This window comes from Podarcis cretensis, assembly GCF_951804945.1.
Source record: "Podarcis cretensis genome assembly, chromosome: 1".
NCBI lineage: Eukaryota > Metazoa > Chordata > Lepidosauria > Squamata > Lacertidae > Podarcis > Podarcis cretensis.
This window is the reverse complement of record NC_137170.1, coordinates 137,968,916-137,992,171: the sequence shown is the minus strand read 5'-3', so window position 1 is coordinate 137,992,171 and position 23,256 is coordinate 137,968,916. Positions and strand designations below refer to the sequence as shown.

At 45.7% G+C, this 23,256-nt stretch overlaps 1 protein-coding gene and 2 long non-coding RNA genes across 4 annotated transcripts in view; 2 read left to right on the top strand and 1 right to left on the bottom strand.

Annotated features, from left to right (window-relative positions):
• LOC307220191 overlaps positions 1-23,256 on the top strand; it is a 203,519-nt gene that overhangs the window by 136 nt on the left and 180,127 nt on the right. The window lies entirely within an intron of this gene.
• The window catches only part of LOC307220779, a 42,762-nt gene continuing 19,597 nt past the window's right edge, over positions 92-23,256 (top strand). The window contains exon 1 of one of the 2 annotated variants that reach the window (XR_013841088.1): positions 92-1,479. This is a non-coding gene — a long non-coding RNA (uncharacterized lncRNA). Of the gene's footprint in view, positions 1,480-22,733; positions 22,858-23,256 lie in introns of those variants that run through there. The other variant, XR_013841089.1, reaches the window with a different exon arrangement.
• Positions 21,400-23,256, bottom strand: part of ABCA12 (ATP binding cassette subfamily A member 12) — a 122,173-nt gene continuing 120,316 nt past the window's right edge. The window contains exons 53-54 of the mRNA XM_079974801.1: positions 22,671-22,808; positions 21,400-21,821 (exon numbers count right to left, since the gene is read on the bottom strand). Coding sequence (XP_079830927.1) covers positions 21,702-21,821; positions 22,671-22,808 — 258 coding nt within the window. The 3' untranslated portion in view covers positions 21,400-21,701. The remainder of the gene's footprint in view (positions 21,822-22,670; positions 22,809-23,256) is intronic.

The window sequence follows — 23,256 nt, the reverse complement described above, 5'->3', positions numbered from 1 at the left end:
TACTGTGGATAGTTATGCAAATAAGGGATCGAAAGTGAAGTTCAGTGATTGGATAGTTTTAGAAAGTTGTTACAGTTACGATGTACTGGAGCTCTATATAAGCAGGCTGAACCCTTCAGTTCTGTTCTGTTCTGGCCTGTGAATAAACAAGAGCTGTTTGAAGAATCGCTGTGTCGTCTGATATGTTCACCCACAACTTAACATATACAACCTGAGACTACAATGGAGGGGCTTGCAGCATCACCACCCCAGGAGGTACTGCTTCTCCCATAGCCACAGCCTTGGATTCAAAGAAGAAATCAGGTGTGTCTCTCTCTCACAGGCTTCTAACTTCTAGCTCTTTCTCATACACCTCAACCCTTTAAGAAGCACTTTTGTCCTTCTAACTAACTGCCAGTTGAGATAGGGGGCCCCACCCATTTGTCATCTGGCACAGAGCCACTTCATTGGTTACCTTAATGACTCGTACAGGGGGCCATTGCCTCTCTCTCACACAGCAAACTCACAACATTGTTATCTTCTGTACCATTCTGTACCAATCTTCATAGTTCTTGTTCTGGACTAAATCAAACCTCCAAGGAACAATTATTACAACCCTCTCATGCTGTGGCTTTGAATCAACTCCCAATTATAGATTGCACATGCCAAGAAGGTCATGCGAACACCCATGCCATCTGCAAAATTCAACACATAACAGCCTATGCAGAAGTTGTGGGGAGAGAAAGCCGATTTGCATTGATTTTTGCCTATGGTGTCAGCAGGCACATTGCCTGCCTGTGTGTGTGTGGCTGGATCAGCACTAATTGACCCAAAACTACAGGGGTGCCTGTAAGGAAAAGGGATGTTGGGCTGGGGCAAAACACATAACTTTCTACTACTTCTTTTTACTGTAATTATTATAGCGGCTTGATTTTGCAGGAAGTCAGCAAATAATCCTTTTGCAGCATGGAGATTAGGTGGTGTTTTCTTTCCCCGTGCCATAAAAGCATTACCAGCTGATTTCTGCCAATCAAGTTGTCATTAAAAGCACAACTGTAGGGACCAGCAAATAAGCTGGCAACGTATGCAAGAACCAAAAGGTCCAACTTGCTCACTTCAGCTAAAAGCCCAACGGGCAAATCACTTCCAAGAGGCAAATGATTCTTGCTTAACCTAAGTCCACAATCCGCAATATGCGGATAATAATAAGGCCTAGTCATTAAAACTGTTGTTAGGATTACTGAAAACATATTTGTGAAACACTTTCATCTTTTCAGAGAAGGATGTTTCCCAGCTCTGCCTGGAGAACCTAGGACTTTTTGCATGCAAAACTTGTGCGCTCTTCCACTGAGCGACTGTACGCTGCTTCTGCTTACAGGCGCAGATGTTCTGCATATAGCTAAGGAGAAAGGGGCAACGCTACTGGACCTTCCCCCACTTTCTCCCCCCCCTCCTCCTTCATCACCTGATATAGCAAGCTAGACTGGAATTCTGCTCATGGTAAGAGAAGGTGGAAGCATGATACCCAAACAAGAGGGCAATAAGGAAGAAAAGCTGTTTTGCCTCCCACTTACACTGTGCTTTTAATTCAGTATGACCTCTAGAGGTTGCCAGTTGCCAGATTTGCTGAGTGGGTGGGATGCTCATGTTCTGCAGGAGCAGACTAGGTGATACTGGTCTCTTCAAACTCTGTGATTTCAAGTCCTGGAACTGCTGTTTACTAAGCTGAGTTTAGTCCATAATTGGTTCAGCTCTATTAGAACAGCAAACTTTAAGAGTCTGAGCGGTGGGGGATTTGATCCCTAAAGGATGCCTTTTTAAAAAGAAAAAAGAACAGAAATCTGGTACATTCTTAGTCTAAGCAGCAGACTCAGCACCACATTACGCAGCATTAAATTATTAGTCTACTCTCAACCGCAGGAACATCTGCTGGAGTTAGACATGGCATTTTTAATTAAAGTCAGCAGCACAAGGAGCTTGTGGTTCATCAGTTCTGCTTTCATTCTATGAATTGCTAAATCCAAAGAGCACTCCTGCAAAAAAAAGCAAGCCAGGACGTGATCTCTGGAAATTGAAGTAGAAAAATGGCAACAACTAAAAAGTGGCTAAATTGACAGTTTATTTTACATCTGCAACCCAGATGATCAATTTCTTATTGAAACCATTCAACACAGAAGGGAAAGAGTTCCAAACTAATTTGGAACTTCTGAGAGCTTTGCAGGGGCCAATCTTTCCCTTAGTGGCAGGTGTTTGTTTGTTTGTTTCTCAGGACAAAGTAGACAAAGTATGTGGAGCAAATGAATATGAAAAAAACACCCCATGAAACCACCTCCCTCCCTCTTGAACTGAGAGAGACTGAATGTGCCATTGTCATCTTTGTGAAATGAGGGTGTGACCGGATATAACAACAGCAGGATCCAACCTTGATCCTCATAGTTCCTTATAAAGGAGGGATGGGCCAATTTAAATCTGAGTTCATGAAAACTCCCTTTTAATAATAATAATAATAATAATAATAATAATAATAATAATAATTTATTTATACCCCGCCCTCCCCAGCCAAGGCCAGGCTCAGAGCGGCTTACAAGCAATAATAAAAACAAGATGAATGATTACAACTTAAAAACAAAAATAAAATACAACATTAAAATAATGGGACATTAAATTATTAAAATGTAGCCTCATCGCAGGAGGAGAAGGAAAAGAAAAAAGAGAGGGAGGGAGGGAGGGAGGGAATCAAATTGGCTCCAAGCCAAAGGCCAGGCAGAACAACTCTGTCTTACAGGCCCTGCGGAAAGAAATCAGATCCCGCAGGGCCCTGGTCTCATGAGGCAGAGCGTTCCACCAGGCCGGAGCCAGAGTTGAAAAGGCCCTGGCTCTGGTTGAAGCCAATCTAACTTCCTTAGGGCCAGAGACCACTAGGGTGTTGCTATTTATGGACCTTGAGGCTCTCCGTGGGGCATACTGGGAGAGGCGGTCCCGTAGGTACGAGGGTCCTAGGCCGCGAAGGGCTTTAAAGGTCAAAAGCAGCACCTTAAATCTGACCCTGTACTCCACCGGGAGCAAGGGGAGCTGGAAAAGCACTGGGTGAATATGCTCCCATGGCAGAGACCCCGTGAGGAGCCTCGCTGCAGCATTCTGCACCCACTGGAGTTTCTGGGACAGCTTCAAGGGCAGCCCCGCATAGAGCAAATTACAGTAGTCAAGCCTGGAGATGACCGTCGCATGGATCACTGTGGCCATGTCGGGGCGGGAAAGGTAAGGGACCAACTGCTTGATGCGGCGAAGGTGGAAAAATGTCGCCTTGGCTGTTGCTGTAACTTGCGCCTCCATGGAAAGGGAGGCGTCAAGGATTACACCCAAACTCTTAATGGAAGGCAATGGCACTAATTGGGCCCCCGCAAGAGAAGGGAGTTGGTCCCTCGTCCCCATGCCATCCCGACACAGCCATAGGACCTTTGTCTTCGAAGGATTTAGTTTCAATTGGCTCCCATGAAACCATCCAGCCACAGCTTCCAAGCATCTGGTCAGTGTGTAAGGGGCCAAGTCAGTGTGGCCATCCATCAGCAGATAGAGCTGAGTGTCATCAGCATATTGGTGACAGCCCAGCCCAAAGCTCCGGATAATCTGGGCAAGGGGGCGCATAAAGATGTTAAAAAGCATCGGGGAGATAATTGCGCCCTGCGGCACTCCACACACCAAGGAGTGGCGCGACGACATTTCCCTACCTAGTGCCACCCTCTGTCCCCGACCAGAGATAAAAGAGCACAACCAGTTACAGGCTATGCCCTGTATCCCCACGTCTGCGAGGCGGTGGTCCAGAAGATCATGATCAACCATGTCAAAGGCTGCTGACAAATCTAAAAGGATCAGCAGTCCTGACCCGCCTCGATCCAGTTGTCTACGGAGATCATCTGTTAGGGCAACCAGAGCCGTCTCCGTCCCAAAACCAGGACGGAAACCGGACTAATGCCGATGTTTCCTCCAGAAACCTACCAAGCTTTTCAGCAACCGCTCTCTCAATTACCTTACCCAGGTATGGAAACTGGGCGGTAATTGGATAGATCTAAGGGATCTAATGAAGTTTTCTTTAAGAGTGGACACACCATTGCTTCCTTCAGTTCCCCGTGTCAAGGGACAAATTGATAATTTCAACCAGGGTGGTCCGCGCAACATCTGGACACTCCCTAATCAGCCAAGACGGGCACGGATCAAGGAGGCAGGTGGTGGGCCTACCAACTTGGAGGAATCTATCCACATCAGTAGGGAGTATCCGATCGAAATGGTCCAACACTGGACCTGAAGTCAGTCAAGGGGCCTCCAGTTCAGTCATTGTATCTAAATTGGCAGGGAGGTCACGGCGGAGCAACAGGAATTTCTCCACAAAAAAGCTCGTGAATGCCTCACAGCTGTGGGTCGAATCTGTGCTTAAATTTGGTTGTCCTCCTAAGGACGTTATTGACCTAATTATTCTAAAAAGTTGTGCCGGGTGAGAGCTAGCGGATGCAATGGAAGCTGCGAAGTAAGATTTCTTAGCAGCTTTCATAGCCATCTCATAGGCTTTCTGTAATGGCCTGGGATTCCGATTCAGAGGCTGAACCAGAGGAATCCCAGCCTGCACAGGAGTCCCCGCCTCCAGGGCCGGCTGAATTGGGGCAGGGCCTTGATGCTGGAGCGCCTGCACCTGTGTCAGAGCCTCAGGAGCAGGCACCAGGTGATCCCACTCTGGCTCCAGAGGTGGTTGAGGACTCAGTGCCTGCAGGTGAGTCTCCCCCTGGGCCCAGTAACCCTTTAGCCTCTCCTGAACTGCAGAGACTCAGGGCAGAGAGGCGAAGGGAACTGGTTGCTCCCAGGAGGAGTGCTCGCCTTAAGGCCAAGAGAGGCGGGTCTCCTGGGGGCCGGGACCGCCCCTGGCCTCAGAACAGATAAAGGCCAGTTGGCCCGGTCCCAGGTTGTGGGAGCAACGTCGTTGTTGAGTTCCTGTTCCTGCCCGGACCCAGACCTGACTCTCCAGTGCTCCTGTCCCCGCCCGGCTTCCTGTTTCGGACCTTGCCCCGCTCCTTGTGGACTGATTCCAGGCTAGTAGCCCAGGACCGGACTTTGACTATGCCTACGGTAACCTTCCCCCCGGGATCAGCACAGTTTGCTCCCACCGGCCCGCACTCCCCCTTCGTTGGGGTGCGTTCGGGAAGAGCCAGAAGCCATGGCCGACCAAGCAGCTGCCCCGGTGGCATTGGCCCAGGAGAACCAGGCCTTGACCCACACCGTGCAGCAGCTCGGCGATGTGGTCACGGCACTTCAGCAGCGTTTGGACGCCCTACCGGCTCCTGGGGCCGACGCCCCGGCTCCTGGCAAGTACCCAGTGGCTTTGCCAGAGAAATTTGATGGGGACCCGGCCAGCTTCCCCATGTTCCTTGCCCAGGCCAAGTTGTACATTCAGGGGAGAGCCCGGAACTTCCCTGACGACCGCACCAAGGTGCACTTTTTGATTAGTTTGTTAAAGGACCAGGCGGCCAAATGGGCGTTGCCGCTGCTCAGGCAAGACTCCCCCTTGCTGATAGACTATATGGGGTTTTGCAATCATTTGGAGGCCACGTTCGGCAACCCCCAGAAGGGGAGTCAAGCCAACCGGGCATTCAGGCGGTTGAAACAGGGCAAGTCCACTATGGCCGCTTACACCACGGAATTCCGGCTGCTGGCACAGGACTTGACCTGGAATGACTCTGCTCTTCGGGACCAGTATCTTGAGGGGCTTTCAGACGAGATACTGGACCAGCTGGCCACAATGGAACGCCCCACCACGCTAGACGCCCTCATTCAACGGAGTCTACAAATAGACGATCGGCTGGAGGACCGTCGCCAGGCCCAGGGCCGCCGGCACTTCCAGTTCTCGGTGCCAGTTTCTACTAGCAGCTCCACGGCCACAGCCGAGTCATCGGAGGAGCCTATGCAGCTTGGGGCAGTGCGGCCATGCCTCTCCCCTGCGGAGAAGACGCGGCGTCGGGAGGGGAATCTATGTCTCTATTGTGGCGGAAGCGGACACTACGCCCGGCCCTGTCCTGAGAAACGCCAGCCACAGGGAAACCGCCAACCCCCAGTAGCTGATGGCCCTGGCTACCTGGGGTCCCAAACAGCGCAAAATGGGGCCGCACCAATTGAATTGCAACACCTTATGGTTCCGGTACGTCTATACCCTCCGGGTGGGCCCTGGATCCTTACCCATGCTCTGGTGGATTCGGGGGCAACCCGCTCATATATGGACGCTGCCTTTGCTGCCCATCATTGGGTGCCACTTCAGAACAAGCCAGAACCGGTACAGGTGGAGGCAATTGATGGACGGCTCCTGCGTTCAGGTGCCGTTACTCAGGAGACCCAGCCCTTGGTCCTGTGTCTCCAGCAGCACCAGGAGATGCGAACCTTGGACATTGCCTCCATGCCCTGGTTCCCCTGGTGCTCGGAATGGACTGGCTGGAGGCTCACAATGTTCAGATTGACTGGGTCAAACGGACTGTGCACTTCCCAGACCCAAGTTCTCATGCCCAGACCGAGATGCTAGCAGCTGCGCCCACTGAGGAGGCTGCATCTACGCTCCCCGCTGAGTACCAGGACTATCACGATGTGTTCGAGGAACGGGGGGCGGACCAGCTGCCGCCGCATCGGTCTTTTGACTGCGGCATAGACCTCCAGCCTGGAGCGCCCCTGCCGGTGAGTCGCTTATACTCTCTAACAGAGCCAGAGCGCGAGGCCTTGCAGGACTTCTTGCGCAAGAACCTGGAGCGTGGTTTCATTAGGCCTTCTACCTTGCCCACTGCTGCACCAGTGCTCTTCGTTAAGAAGAAATGTGGGGAGCTCCGCCTTTGCCATGATTACCGGGCCCTGAATAAAATTACCATCCCAGACCGGTACCCCTTGCCCCTTATTTCGGAGTTGCTGGAGCGGGTGCAAGGGGCGCAGGTGTTCACCAAGCTAGACCTCCGGGGGGCCTACAATTTAATTCGGATCCGAGCTGGGGATGAGTGGAAGACAGCATTCGGGACCCGGTACGGGCAGTTCGAATACCTGGTGATGCCTTTCGGATTGTGCAACGCGCCTGCTGTGTTCCAACGATACATCAACCACGTGTTTCAGGACTTGCTAGACAAGTACATGGTGGTGTACTTGGATGACATTCTGGTTTTCTCCCATGACCCGGCTCGCCACGAGGATCATGTCCGGACCATGCTGCAGCACTTGCGAGAGCACCGCCTGTATGCAAAGCTCAGCAAGTGCGAGTTCCATCAGCGGTCAGTGGACTTCCTTGGTCACTGACTCTCTCCAGATGGGGTGCAGATGGATCCTGGAAAGGTGGCAGCGGTTCGGGAATGGGCGGCACCTCGGAACCGCAAGGACCTACAGCGATTCCTGGGGTTCGCCAACTATTACCGGACCTTCATTGAGGATTATGCCCATCGCACCACCCCGTTGACCCGGCTGCTGCGCCCCAAGATGCCATTTTCCTGGGACAAGGAGGCAGAGGAGGCATTTCAGGGGTTGAAGGCCTGTTTCCAGAGAGCGCCGATCTTGCAACACCCTGATCCCTCTCGACCCAGTACGGCTCTCGGTGCCGTCTTGTCACAGCAGCACGGACCTGATGCGCCACTCTTACCCTGCGCCTACTATTCCCGCCAGCTCCTTCCAGCGGAGCGTAATTATACCGTGTGGGAGTGGGAACTACTGGCCATCAAGGTGGCCTTTGAGGTCTGGCGCCACCATCTTGAGGGGGCACAGCACCCGGTGGAGGTGAGAACCGACCACCGGAACCTGGAGTACCTCCAGACCACCCGCAATCTGAACCAAAGGCAGATCCGGTGGCCGTTGTTCTTTTCCCGGTTCCAGTTCCGGATCCGCTACATCCCGAGCTCCCAAAACCAGAAGGCGGATGCCCTGTCCCGGAAACCTGAAGACAACGCAGACACGGTACAGCAAGCGGTACCCACCACGATCCTACCACCGGCTGCATTCCTGGCCACCCAGGAGGCTGAGCCACTGCAGGCTCGGGTGCTGCAACAGCAGCGGGTCGATGTTTGGGCCCAGGAACAACTCCGAGAACTGGCCGAAGGGTCATGCCCTCAGTATCCAGGGCTGGTCTTGCATCAGGGCATTCTGCTGCACCACGGTTGCCTATACATCCCGCCAGGGCCACTGCGGGCTGAGGTTCTCCGGATGACCCATGATGCCCCAGCCACAGGACACTTTGGGCGGTATAGGACCACCCATCTGGTAAGCTGTGAGTTTTGGTGGCCCCGCCTGAAGGCTGATGTGGCTCGCTACGTCGCTGGTTGTGATGTCTGCCGGCGGGCCAAGGGCCCTACCGGGCGACCCCCCCGGCCTTCTTCAGCCGTTGCCGGTTCCACTACGTCCTTGGCACACGGTTTCTCTGGACTATGTAGTGGACTTACCCCCGTCTTGTGGCTGCACCTGCCTTCTAGTTTACTCCGACCATTTCACTAAGATGGTGCACTGTGCTCCCTGCCCATCCGTACCCTCAGCTAAGAAAACCGCTCAGCTGTACCTTCAGCATGTCTTCCGCCTGCATGGCCTACCTGAGCGTGTGGTGTCTGACTGGGGCGTTCAGTTCACATCCCGGTTCTGGCGAGCTTTGCACCAGGCCCTTGGGACAGAGGTCTGTCTCTCATCAGCCTACCACCCTCAGACCGATGGCCAGACGGAACGGGCGAATGCGGTGCTGGAGCAGTACCTCCGGTGTTACTGCAGCTACCAGCAGGATGACTGGGTCGACCACCTTGCATTGGCGGAGTTCGCTTACAACAACGCGGTGAATGCGTCCACCCAGCAGACCCCGTTCCAGGCCAGTTACGGTTTTCATACACGGCTGTTTCCGGATGTGCTGCCGGCATCCGCGGTCCCTGCGGTGACCATTAGGCATGTGAGACAATCACCTAAAGTGGAAGATTCCTTCGAAGCCCCCTGGCCATTCTCCTCTGTTGGGCATCAGAGTTATGTGTGCCAATGGCACAGCCCCCGCCTGCAGCTGCCAGGTGTCTTGGAAGATGCTGTCCTGTCGCCACTGATGAAGCAAGGGTGGGCAGACAGTCCAGTCAGCCTCTGTAGATGGAACAGGAGAGGGAGCAGGACTTCATCATTTGCCTCCGGCAGCAAAATGTCTTGGACCAACACTGCTTCTTCCATCCAGGCTGAGCTTGAAAACAGACCCACTTCATTGTTTCAGAGGGAATCGGTTGGGATCAGACCGACCATGCAGTGGGGGGAAGTGACCTGCTCCTGGTCGCATCATGGGGTGGAAGATGGATGAAGGCAGGAACTGGTGTCTGAATGTTAACAGCAAGAAAGAAGCTCCATTTGGGGCTCTGCTTCGGGAATTAAAATGGGATTCAGGGACAGATCCAGCATGGCTGAACCACTTTGACTACATTCCCCACCGCCCACTGAGCAGGCAGGCTTGTGTGGGCCCTGTGTCGCTCCAGGCCTCTTTTGGGGGAACCTATGCCGGTGTAAGTTACACAGCCCCACTGATCTGGGGCAAGGGTTACACTTACATACTTCCAAGCCAAGTTTGTGTGTCTTTTGTTGTTAAATCATAGACCACAATGTCTTTCTAGCAGGCTTCCAGTCAATCCCATTTACGAATAATGAACTCCTTCTCCAAGTCTGGGTCTTTATGGGCCCAAAATGTCACCAGGGAGGGGTACCAGCAGGCTTGGCGGAACCCCAAGCTTAACTGAGATAGAAAAGGGGTACAGCCTCTCCCCTAAGGACTAGAACCCACTGGGCAGGAAATGCTGACTGACCTTACAAGTAGGGGTGCCAATTTGAATAAAATATTGGGAAGACCCTGGCAAGCCCCACACTTCATAATCAATCACATGAGACGGTGCACACACAACATTTGAATGGACTGACCCCCTCAAATATTTTATTGGGGGACCGAAGGGACCTTGGCCCTTAGGAGTTGGCTCCTATGCTTACAAGAAAAAGTGGGGTGGAGGTGGGAAACGGAACAGAGTATGCTCAGAGGGGGCATGGCAACATTTGCTACAAGTCCCACATGTTCCCTCCTTGTGTGTGGTCCTGGAACACGGCAATGGTCAGAGTTCAGACAAAAGTACTTATTTGCTGGTGCAGCAATTCTTACGTTGAGATTGGAAGGAGAAAATAACTGAGAAGCATTTACAAAGAAGGACATTTTTCTTCTCTCTAGAATTACATGGTATATCCAAATTAATACAGAGGCAGTGCCTTGTGATTTATGTTGGCATAATAAATAACAGCAACCACATATTGCTTTGTGTATGATTAATGAGACTTATTTGCGGGGGGGGGGGGGTTCATTGTAAATAAACACACTTTCAAAGCAGGCTAATTTTGTTCGTGTGGCTTGTGCTGCTAAACCACATACCATGAATTCTTTCTCGTAACCTCACCCCAGTGTAATACCTAAAGGCATGTCCAGAGAAGAATAATTAAAAAAATGCTTAATGCTGTTTTGGCACTAGTGCTGACCCAGCACCAGGAAAATACCACATTGTGCATGGAGCTGGGGGCTAACCTTGTGGGTAAAAGCAAAAAAGCCGTCGGTTTCGCTGCTTCCTTTCTTTTTAATAAAATGGGGAGCATGCACAGAAATGGCAGAGAAGGTAAGCACACAGCTTTTAAAGAAAGCAAATTAAAGCTGCAAAATGCAGGGCATTGTTGCAGCAACTGAACAGCCTTATTAATGTGAATATTCACCACTTTTTTTAAAAAAGTTTAACTGACCCCCTAGCACAGCGGGAAAGTATTAAACCTTTACAGAAATAACAAATTGAGGAAATGAGTGGAAGAAACTGTTGGGTACAAGCAAGCTTGAAGGCCTCCAGTCAGTAAAGGGCAGTGATGAGACTAAGGGAAAGTCCAGCACCCTCTCTCCTGCTCTCACTCTCCTCATTTTCTGGCGCAAGGGGGCTCTGAAGGTGTCCTCCTCGTACCTTCTGCGTAGAGTAGAATCCAAAGCCATCCTTGTGCATTTGAAGAACCTGTAAACAAATATCCGTCCCCCCATGGAACTCCTGTGCTAATGTTTAATGAGAATGGGGTTTAACTGGGGTGGGTGTTGTTTTATTTTTTTTGGGGGGGGGGGTGTTGTTTAAAATTGTTCTTAAATGTTATAAGTTAATTTGTATTCTGTATTTTTATTTTTATTTTGTAGTTTAGTAATTTGCTTGATGGTTGTGGCAGTCATTATTTATTGTAATTGTTAATAGTGAATTTCTGTCTAATTATTTGTTGATATTTAATTTTATTGTATGCTATTGTGGGGAAACCCAGCCAGATGGGCAGGGTATAGATAATAAAATTGTTGTTGCTGTTATTACTGTTCTAATAGGTTAGTGAATATTGCTTTGTTGTTTATCTTATAGTTATGCTTCTATAATTCTTTGTATTGGATCAGATTGTGCGTTGTGACCTTGTTGTATATTTTGTTGTTTTTTCTGCTTGTAAACTGCCTTGTATATAGGAATATAAAAAGGTGGTATGTAAATTAAAAGAGAAATGAAAAATGCCCCCCCTTTTTAGCAATGCTTGTGATGTGTGAATGAGAGAGAAAAAGTGGTGGGATTGATTTAATTCTAGGTAGCTCCAACTTCCAAGCTTGTAAACTCTGGTTACATATAGCGACGATTTTTTTTATCTTTTTTAAACTACCAGAATCTACAAATACTAGAGAATCCCATCGATCACGGCATGCTTCTGCCCATGAATACCTGCATATGTGCCACTGCCAAGTGGATGATCTATATGTTAATTCTGCAACGTACCTTTTTGGGAGGGAGGGGGGCAAATAGATTACTTTCGCTTAGGGCATACAGCTTTATTTGCACTGCAGCTTTATATATTGCATTTTATCTTGCCTTTCTTCCATCTTTGAAGCTCATCATGTGCATGTTTACTTGACGTAAACCCCACTGAGTGCAGTTGGCCTTACTCTGAAGTAAGCGTACATAGGATGGATACCTGAAGGCATTTGACAAGGCAGCCTTCCTAACAAATAAGGGAAATGTAACAGTAAGAGAAATAACAGCATAAAAGGCATCATTTCATTAAATCATGTGTCGTTGATATGGTGGGGGTGGGGTGAACCTGTAGACATGGAAACCATGGTTTCTTATAATTTGTGACCTTTAAATTATTATTATTTCAATTTTTATCCAACCATTCCTCCCAAAGGAACACAGGTAGCCCACAGCATCTCAGTTAAACACATGAAATGTAAACAATAAAAATACATGTCAATATTGTCAAAAATAAACATTTCACGCCTGCCAAATCAAGCATCTTTATCTACTGAGTGCTTGAGTGAGTAGAAATGTTTTCAACTTCTTTTGGAACGATGGGGGCAAACACCATCACTGGGGAGGGGATTCCAGAGCTGGGGGCGGGGGCAGCCACTGAGAAAGCCCTGCCAAGGATTATTTCTTTTTCTCAGTGTAGACTCACATATAAGACTGGCATACCTCTGATTCTACCCATTTGGCATATCTTTGGTAAAATGCAGCACTTGACAACTTGTGCCAATCACTGAAATGTGTTGCAGATGCATTTTCCTTTTGCTAATTTACTCACACACTTGCCCGTCAGGGGTGGAAGCAATAAGCCAGCGAGGATCACACCGCTAAACCATCCGAAAAAAGCTGGTCTGGTGCAAGAAAAACAAACTTGCCCGACTTTTGGAGTTCCCTTATCACAAAGACATTATTCATAACTATAAAACAAAGACAACTGTGATGCAGCTGGTTAGGAGATAAATAGACTGCCAGGAAAGGTAGACAAGTAAATCTATCACCTGCACTGCTCAGGCAGAGCCTGGATATTAATGCTGGGATGTTACGCTTTAGAGCCTCAAAAACAGTAAGGGACACTGGAAAGGAAAACCTCTCAAGAAATCAGCTCTTTCAAAGTTGGTGAGTTTCTCCAGAAGTTGAAAACAATAGTATGTATTACTATTTCAGTACTTAACTGTAAGCAGTTAGGCTTACAATGAATAAATGTAATTACTACTATGACTGCTTCTGACAAATGGAGACTGAACAGTGCATGCGGATGTCCCCAGCCTAAACTTCATCTTCACCATGATTTCACCTAAATAAGCTGCTACTCTCTCGACCTCAGTTCCCCCTCCCAATTTACAATGCGGTGGGGGAGGGGTAATAACACGGACCTATCTTACAGGGTTGTTTTTTGGATTACAAAACAATGTATGCAAAGCCCTTTGTGTGCTCAAAGGTGGTACAGAAATGTGAAGTATTATGCACTTAATGTATGGCAATTTCTGCACAGCACAAAGGGCTTATAAAAATAATAATAAAAGAGTCCACATAAACAACCTCAAGATAATCCACACACCCATTTCCTTCCACAGAAGGAGCTCATTGGTGCCCACAGCTGTAAGAAAATAGTTTGTCAGGCAAAGACTTGTGCATGACTAAACTTGCTTACAAGGATCCTGTATCAGCATCTGAGGTCACTCAGAAGCAATTTTGAAAAGCAGCAGTTCGAGGCCCAGCCTGCAGTTTGAGACCTACTGCCTGTTGTAGCAAAATGCACCAATCTTTCCTCTGATGAAAGCACTGGAAGGACTCTTGGTTTTTAATATTTTGTAATTTGGTTGGAAAAGGGGTGGGGGTGGGGGTGGGGGTGGGGACTATAGGTAAAATAAAACACAAAGATGGCTTGCTAAAGCCATGCGGTCTAAGCATGATGCACCCAGCTTAGATATCCTTACTGGTAGGGTTCACATGGTGGAAATGAGAGAACACAAATAGCTTTGTAACCCTTCCTTCTAAGGTGAGGGTGTCGGACCTAGCTAAACCTGACAGGACAACTTGCTCTATGGTCTTAACCCTTAATCATGGAATCATAGAGTTGGAAGAGACCACAAGGGCCATCGAGTCCAACCCCCTGCCAAGCAGGAAACACCACCAGAGCACTCCTGACATATGGTTGTCAAGCCTCTGCTTAAAGACCTCCAAAGAAGGAGACTCCACCACACTCCTTGGCAGCAAATTCCACTGTTGAACAGCTCTTACTGTCAGGAAGTTCTTCCTAATGTTTAGGTGGAATCTTTTTTCTTGTAGTTTGGAACCATTGCTCCGTGTCCGCTTCTCCGGGGCTGGATTTATCCAATAGGGACTTCTGAGTTAAGCTATTTTGAACTCAACCTGTGATGCACACTGTCAAATGCATAAAGTGAAAAGGCCTCTTTGCTATGAAGATGTTGTTGTCTGTGCATGCGTTGCTACATCAAACTAAAAATGGTGTGGCGGTTTGGTTCAGAATGAGACTAGCCTTGTGCTACACGGTGACTCAGTGTTTTCATTTCGGATGACAAAAGTCACATATTTGTATATGCCAGTAAATGCAAATAAGGCTTGGAACAGGTAAAAAGAATACATTTTCTGTCATCTACTATCATTTTATACCACCCTAAGCACTCCCCATCCCTACATAAATAATCATAACTGTATATTCCATGCTCTGTAGCAGAGAATGTATTTCAGACATGTACTGCTTACAGCGGCTGCAGACTTGAGTGGGGTTGTGATCCTGCATAGCATCATGCTGGCACGTTGTGGGCACAGTGCTTCATTTGCCCTGTGCACACCTCCAGGTTCAATTGGTCTAGGATCATGCAGGGATAGGAGAATCACCTCATAGATAAATGTTAAGTTATTAAAAGCTTTTCCAGCACTTTAAAGAAGAACTCTAATTTGATATGAAGTCCACAGTTCCCCCCCCCCAAAAAAAGTGCTTTCAAGAAATCTGAAATGACAGTGCACTTATCTGCACAGTTTGAAGGTTGTTAAACTATCATTTAATTTTGACAGCAAAGGATGGCTTAAGCTCTAAGGTATACCGAAGACAATCCTGTTAAAATGAACTCCAGATCAGATTTCAATAGACCTGTCAGGATTTAGTGCCTAAATAATCTTCTGCTTTGAAAGCAAGAGCACAATCCATTGGGGGCAGTGAGGGGCAGAGGATAAACCAAGATGGAGAAAAAACCCCAACAACAACCAGCCACAAGGAGGGTCTAAATTGGCTGTTGCATTTTAACAGTAACTAACACATAACCAGCAGAGAGTTATTTGGGAATAAAGTGAATGCCCAGTGATTTGGTGGAGCAAGAACCTGGGGTGGCAGGGAGACACATCTCCAGAACTTTTTTTTGCATCAGTGATGACACCATATGCAGGATCACCATCTTGCCATGTTGGCAGGTTGGAATACAGGACATTTAGTATTCAATGAATTGCTGGCAGCACAGATATTTAGGACCCAAGTTGTTTAGGGATCTATATGCCAACAAAAGCATTTTGAATATGTCAACATAAGTATGTACATACATACACACATATATGAGTGAACAATGTGACCACCATTTTTGGACTCTACTTAGGTGCATGGCTGGAGCACTGCCATGGCCAGCTCTTGCACTTCAAAAATGACCACAACACCACCGTCGACCACTGTTCAAATTTCCTTTCCCTCCTCCATTATGTTTTTCATTTGTTATAGAGCTTCACCCTTTCCTTGTCCCTGCATATTTTTAATACGAAGCAGATTTTATAATGCAAAATCACCCCCAAACCAATAAAAGGCCACAGTATGGCCAGTATGATTGCATCATAGCGTACTCCTCCTTTTTACTTACTGAACTCTTCAAGGTGTTTTTTAAGCCCAGTCCCTCCTTCTAGAATATATGTTTTTAGCCAAATACAACAAATTAGATTCACATGCTAAGAACCAGTGCGATAACACCAGAGTCTTTCTCCTATTGTGCCTTGAGCTCTTCAGGTTTTGTTTTTTAAAAAACAACCTCTCCTCCCTGTCCTCCTTTTTCCTAGTAGATGCCCTTCTGTAGCATGTTTTTAGGCAAACTTAAATTATATATACATGCTACCAGTTTTATACATATATATAATTCAGATTCAGATAGTTATTCTGTCTACAAAAGCAACTTCCCCCTATTGGCTGTGCCTGTTTTGCCTCCAGCACCTCTGGAAGTTCACATATATAAAATCCAGCATACGTTGAGCCAAATCATGAGAGAGAGAGAGAGAGAGAGAGAGAGAGAGAGAGAGAGAATATCTTTGAGGAGCTGGAGGGAAGGAAAAGAGCATCTTGAAGGGAAATGTCTCAGAAACAAATTATTTCTTCAAGTATAAAAACTGATTTGGACACAGTACTTACGTGATCAAGGCACTCTGAAAAGAAAAGAAAGGATTGCAAGCTCGTTCATCAACAAATCATTGGAGTCTCATTTACCTACGCTTGTGTCTGGAGTGTAACATCACAAATTGCAGGTGCTCCATACAAAAAAGACACAAGAAACTAAATGTCAGAGAGAAATCTAGGCTAGAACCTCCGCCCCAACACTAAATTTTCTAGGCATAGTGATTTATTTATTTTGGGCATGGAGGGGCTATCCCCAATTGACTGAGCCCAATTGTTGTGACCAGAAGTAACCTGTGATGCTACACTTAGCATGTAATAAAAGGGAGATGCCACCTGAAGTACCAAATTAGCCCAAGGAGGCAAATCAACTTCAATCAATTCATGTCACCATTGTGAGTCAATTATTAAATGTCTACTTGACATCTTTAGCCTTGGACCTTTCTAGCCATTGCACAAGGTACAAATCTTCCTCACTTGCATTTGTGATTTACAAGAGTGTCCTTCAATCAACCATCCTCTTCTAATTAACATTTAGAGGCCACATGATTCATCTAGTTGACACTCATTTCTCTCCTATTCCCTGAAAAATGCTCTAGCACTGTGAAGTTCTCAAGTTAGATAATGGGGAAGGGAGCAGAGGTCAAAAGCTTATTGATGGAAAAGAAATGAGGGCTTCAGGACCACAGTGATCAGTAGTGGTGGGAAAAGAGAGATTGATGAATTTCAGTCAGTAAAGTATGAGTTCTTCTGCTGCGCTGAAGTGAAATACATGTTTGCACAAGACTTCTGCCAGAGGAGAATCACACAGAAATGACAGCTGTGCCACAATTGTTTCAGTGTATCCTAGGGAACTTCTACAACTTTGGCCTTTAGCTACTGGCTAATAAATAGGTTGTTGCACTCTGTTTTTAAGTGGTTCACACCAACCGTATCATCAACATTTGTATTTACCTCTTTTTTTTAGAGAAGGGGCAGGGAGTCGGAAAAGAGAAGAAATAACGAGGACATATGTGACAGAGTTGTACATTCCCCTCAGATGAGGCATGAGACCAACATGTGGAGCAATGCTTCTGAGATGCTAGATAGATAGATGCTAGATAGATAGATAGATAGATAGATAGATAGATAGATAGAGATAGATAGATAGATAGATAGATAGATAGATAGATAGATAGATAGATAGATATAGATGATAGATGATAGATTAGATAGATAGATAGATAGATAGATAGATAGATAGATGATAGATAGATAGATAGATAATAGATAGATGATAGATAGATGATAGATAGATTTGATTGATTGTATGCTGCCCCATACCTACAGATCAGTTCACAACATATCACGATAAAAAACACAAAATACAAAAAAGAAGAAAACCCAATAACCCCTCCATCCACAACACATTTTAAAAGGGCATCAGATATCAATCAGCCAAAGGCCTGTTTCCTAAAGGTGTACAGTGGTACCTTGGTTTACAACCATAATCCGTTCCGGAGGAAAAGAGGATGTAAATCAAGGCGCACTTTCACCAATGGGGCCTCCCCCCAAAAACCAGGTTGTAATCCAAAAAAATGGGTTGTAAACCAAAAAAACCGACATGCACTTCTGGGTTTGATGTGGTTGTGATCCAAAATGGTGGCAAACCAAGGTACCACTATATATTGAAGGTGCCAGCCAAACCTTCCTGGGGAGATATTTGAAGCAGCCTTGGGATGATGGTCTGAGGCAAAGCAAACTGGATCCAAGGGTTCAGAACCTCTTCAGTACCTCAGGAGAGCTTGTAAAGTGGGTTAAAGAAAACCCTGCTCTCCAAGAATGGGAAATGCCAGGCAGAGAGAAGTCAGAAAAGGGTGAGTGTGAACTTCTCTCCTAGCCCCCTGTAGGAAGGGCTGGTTTGAAGCCTGCTGATTTTTTAATACATAAATCCCTAACCTCTGCATCTATCTCTCTGAATTTTAGGGGGACCTTTATGCTATGGATTGCCCTGTGCTCTGTGAAGAAGGGCGGGTAGCCATATTTTGAAGAGCGGTAAGAGGACACATTGACTGACTTCTGCTTTTAACTATGGATTGCTATGGTGACTCTACCCAAGAAAAAGAGGACATGTCCTGGAAAAAGAGGACACACGGCAACCCTAATTTACTGCCCACGAGGAAAACAACACATTTGAAAAGACCTAAAACTTTAAAGACACTTATCACAAAAAGTCCTGCATCTGTTTGCCTGAAATTTGGTAGGCTTCATCCCCTCCAAAGGTCCTTTTATTCCTGAAAATTTTATCAAAATCAGCTAACATGTGTTTTTTTTTAAAAAAAAGATCTAGGCATTTGTTATTGTCCTCCTATAGTCAATGTGGAACAGATCTAAGGCTTTGAAAAACAAGGCAAGGCAACTTTTGTGTCAGACCAGAGATGAAACGCACGTCACAGAGATGAGTGAGATAACCCTATATCTGAGAGAACAAGGTGGGTTCTATATGCTAATAAATTAAAAGTGAGTTCCATGTTTTAGGTTGGAGATAACAGTGTTTGTTCTATGACACAAGGGCAAACGCATTTATATGAACAAAATGCAGGGCTTTTTCAGCTGGAACTCACTGGAACTCAGTTCTGGCCCCTCTCAGGTGGGTGCCATTGTCATTATAAGAGAACAAGGGAAGCGTTCATGGTGAGCCCCAGCACCTCTTTTTCTAGAAAAATAGCACTGACAAAATGTAACCCCAGAGTTGCTGTTGGGCAAAGCTACTCAAGAGTGACTGACTAGATTTTTCATATTCAACATTCATTCCCACTGATAGTCTAGATAAAAGTTCTGGGAATACTGATTTTGGTCCTAGTGCCTTTGGAAGACAGAAGACCTGAAGCCACCTTGAAAAACTGTTTCGCTGAAGGCAATCTGCTGGAAAGAGCCTCAGTTGGTTTAAAAGACAGAGGCCAAAAGGTTGCGCTTTCCTAGGGATGCTGCCTCTTGCTGATTTTTCAGTCCATCCATTCTATACTGTACTTAAACATGGTATGTTTTCTTTAAAGTTAAAACTGGCAGTCATGTGAAAGCATTTAAAAACATAATTTTCTAGTTACAGAAGTCTAAAGTGGGGGAAAGGGACACTTTTCTCTCCATCCCACATCAAATGCAAAGCCAGCCCTGGACACTGAGGATTAGGAATCGTCTGTCACCAGCAGAGCAAAGCCACTGACATCATAAAACAATGCACTGCCTGGAATGAATGATTGGATTTAAATCATTGGCATTCATGCTCTGAACCCTTTGCAGCTACAGCAAACCCACCATCAAAGGAACACTTGAGTCTATGCTGTGTGACATGCAACCGAAAACCAATTCACAATATAGGGACAACAGTAATAATGGGAAAAGCAGAAAGTATTTCTTAATGTATCTAACACTTACTTTTTCCTCAACAAATAGCTGTTTCTGATCCTGATCAAATTAACTTCTGTACTAAAGTACTTTGCACATGCAAATTTTCACTACAGTTTAATCAGTCTGATTTCACCACAATTTGCTTTTTGTGGGCATTTTGGGGTGTTAGAAATATCCTGGGTGCAAAATTTCTTTTACTGTCTTAGTAAATAAAAACAATTTCCTCTTATTTCTGATGTTCAGGGTAAGAGCTGATGCTTATGTACCCAAAATGATACCATTTGCACACAAGAGGGAAGTATCCATGAGAGTTACCTTCATGGAAGCAAGTTTAAGACTGCACAGCTTGAAAGAGCAATTCTTGGAGGGTTAAAAAAAGTCAGTAAAGCCTCTTCTCTCTTGCACATACATAGCAAGACTAACTCAGGACCTCACTTTCTAATAATACAAAAATCAGTGTTGTAGAAAAGGTGGGATGTGTTCCCCTTTATGTTCATTAAAATAATATGGGAATAACAACAAAAAAAGCAAATGATGAGGGATGGCCACTCTTCCACCTGTGCGATGCCTAGAAAGCAGTTTCCCCTTTCCCCTGCTCCTTTCCAAGGAAAAACCTGCTCTTTAGTGATAGATCAGAACAAATGTCCATCTGGGGAAAACACAAATTGTTGTTTTCTGTGGGGTGGGGGAAGCAGCAAGGCCAGAGGAGTGTGGATAAACCTGCAATCACTCTCTGTAATAGGTCTCAGCAGCAACAGGTTGCTCTGCTCCTGGATTTACACATTTTACTAGGCAAATTTTCTTACACTGAGATTATTCTAAATCTGATCAAATTTTGTACAATAAAAAGGAGCTGAATAATCTGCCTCCAGACTGAACAAAGTAAAATTATATTATATCCAATTTATTCTATAATATATATTGCATATTATATCCAATTTATTATCAAATTATATTATATCCAATTTATTTCTGATTTTTTAGAGGATTGATAGGATCACAGAATTGTAGAGTTGGGTCCAACCCCCTGCAAAGCAGGAATCTCAGCACACAACCCCCCCATCTCAGATGAAACCATACCAGTCCCTGGTTAGCTTTGCAAATGCGCTAGCAGTTTTATTGTTGCACCATTAAGTTGGGTAAATTTCATAATATCTTGGCAAGAACAAAGATGGTAGAAGACGAGAGAGTGTATCAATATGGATATGGGAGCTACACCAGGGGGACTTCGCACCTTTGGGAGCCTTGCTGGAAACCTTCCATTGATTAGGAAACTTATTTTTCTTCTTAGAAGGAATCTGACAACCAAATTATGCTCCATCAGTCCAAGAAAATTTCATTCTACACTTCCTTTGTCTGGCCATTCTTCAGGAAAATTTATATGGGGCTTCATGTTTTATATATGGGGCTAACCAAAGATCATGGGATGCAGGTAGCACTGTGGTCTAAACCACTGAGTCCAGGGCTTGCCGATCAGAATCCTTGTGAAGGAGTGAGCTCCCGTTGCTCTCTCCCAGCTCCTGCCAACCTAGCAGTTCGAAAGCATGTCAAAAAGTGCAGGTAGATAAATAGGTACCACTCCGGCGGGAAGGTAAACGGCGTTTCCGTGCACTGCTCTGGTTTTGCCAGAAGCGGCTTAATCATGCTGGCCACATGACCCAGAAGGTGTACGCTGGCTCCCTCAGCCAATAAAGCGAGATGAGCGCTGCAGTCCCAGAGTCGTCTGCAACTGGACTTAGCTGTCAGGGGTCCTTTACCTTTTTTTTTTTTAACCAAAGATCACAGAAATTAAAAGGTAACGACTTTGGATTTTAAATAATTTTATTTAATACTGCCGTAATCCCTGTACACAGCAAAGCATTAGCTTATGACCCTGAATGCAGAAGAGTTGTTTTCATCTAGCAGATATGGTACTTGGAGGAGGGAAGTTTCCAAGCACACAGGGCAACATGCACAGGAAAGTGTCTATACATAATGAGCACAGAAGCCAATGCAGAGGAAACAAGTTAAAGACCAATTTGATATAAGGATAGGTGTTTCCATCCAGGGTTCTAGTGTTCAGGATTTCAAAATGAATACCTAAAATATCTTGAGAGAATAAAACCTTAGTAAAGAGCCGTTACGTTAGAATCTTGGCTGCTTAAGTCAGAGCTATCTGAGGTTATGTCTGAACTTGCATCCAAAACATCCGGGTCACCTTGATCTTTAGCAAAGTTGATGAAAACCTAAAATGAAACAAAATATATGAAATTAAATCTACCCTGCTTTATGGATTGCTTACAAACGCCTTCCCAAGGCTGGATATTCATGCGCATGTAAAGAGACTTGGCAAAACATAATATTCCACAGGCAAACTATTGTTTTTTCTATTTCCTACAGATCCCTCTGAAATTTCCTGCCTACTATATTCCTCTTTTTGTTTTAATAGCAAAATGGATTAGATGTTAAATAGAAGCCTTCATGTACTGCTTGGCTAAAGAATTCACGTTGTATCTCAGGTACACCTATATTTTTTAAAAATCTAGCTGGTATCTGCCATATTGTTCCTATGCTTTGGGCTGTGAGCTTAGAATGATATAGCTGGTAAAAGCTGCTTTTAGATATTCTATGTTCAGTAATGGAGCAGTTTGCAAAGGAAATACAATATATCTAAAAGATACCACCACCTGCATAAACCTGCTCCAGGTGACCCTGCCTTTGGAAGTTAGAAGGTGGGTCCAAAAGCAGGATTTTCTCTGTGGTGGTGCCCTGATTTCGGATTCCCTCCCCAGAAGCACGTGCCGGACACGAAAACTGCTATTTTCTGGGTACTTGATTAAAACTACCATGTTCTTCAAGGCTTTTGATAGTAAATAATATTGATCTGTTGGCTTCTCTCTGATGTTTTCAGTGCTTACATGTTTAGGTTGTGTTGTGTTATTTTAGGTGTTGGTGCTGTATACTATTATTTATAAAGACAATCAAATTGCACGCTGCTTTGGATGCCTAGAAAGGCAAGGTAGACATATTTAAGATAAAAATAAACACATACATAAATACATGTATAGCATAATTGGACAAGTATCATTCCATACCTCTTCTAGAGTTGTTTGACTCACTGAGAAGTGCCTGATTTTGAAGACTTCTTTGTTTGCTTCCAGCATTTGAAATATGTTTGCTACGCCTCCTGCAGACACTGGGACATGATATTCCACCATATTCAGTTGATGGTCCTGTACCAATAAGAAGATTTACTGCTAATGAATGCCAGATTCAGAGGGGGTAGGCACTGTTTATCTTATTGATTGATAGCTATCCTTATGAGCTCTGGCCCCTTTGTGTGCTCGTGTTTATTCCTCCGTACGGCCTCCTTTTTTCTGGATCTTCACACAACAGTTATGCAAGGAGCACCAGAATCAGTTAGGTCTAATGTTACTAGCTGCTATTAATCAGGAAGATGTTTCAAATGTTGGTTCTCTCATTTTGTCACTGACATGATAGATCGATTGAAAAAAGATTTCACCTAAACATTAGGAAGAACTTCCTGACAGTAAGAGCTGTTCGACAGTGGAATTTGCTGCCAAGGAGTGTGGTGGAGTCTCCTTCTTTGGAGGTCTTTAAGCAGAGGCTTGACAGCCATATGTCAGGAGTGCTCTGATGGTGTTTCCTGCTTGGCAGGGG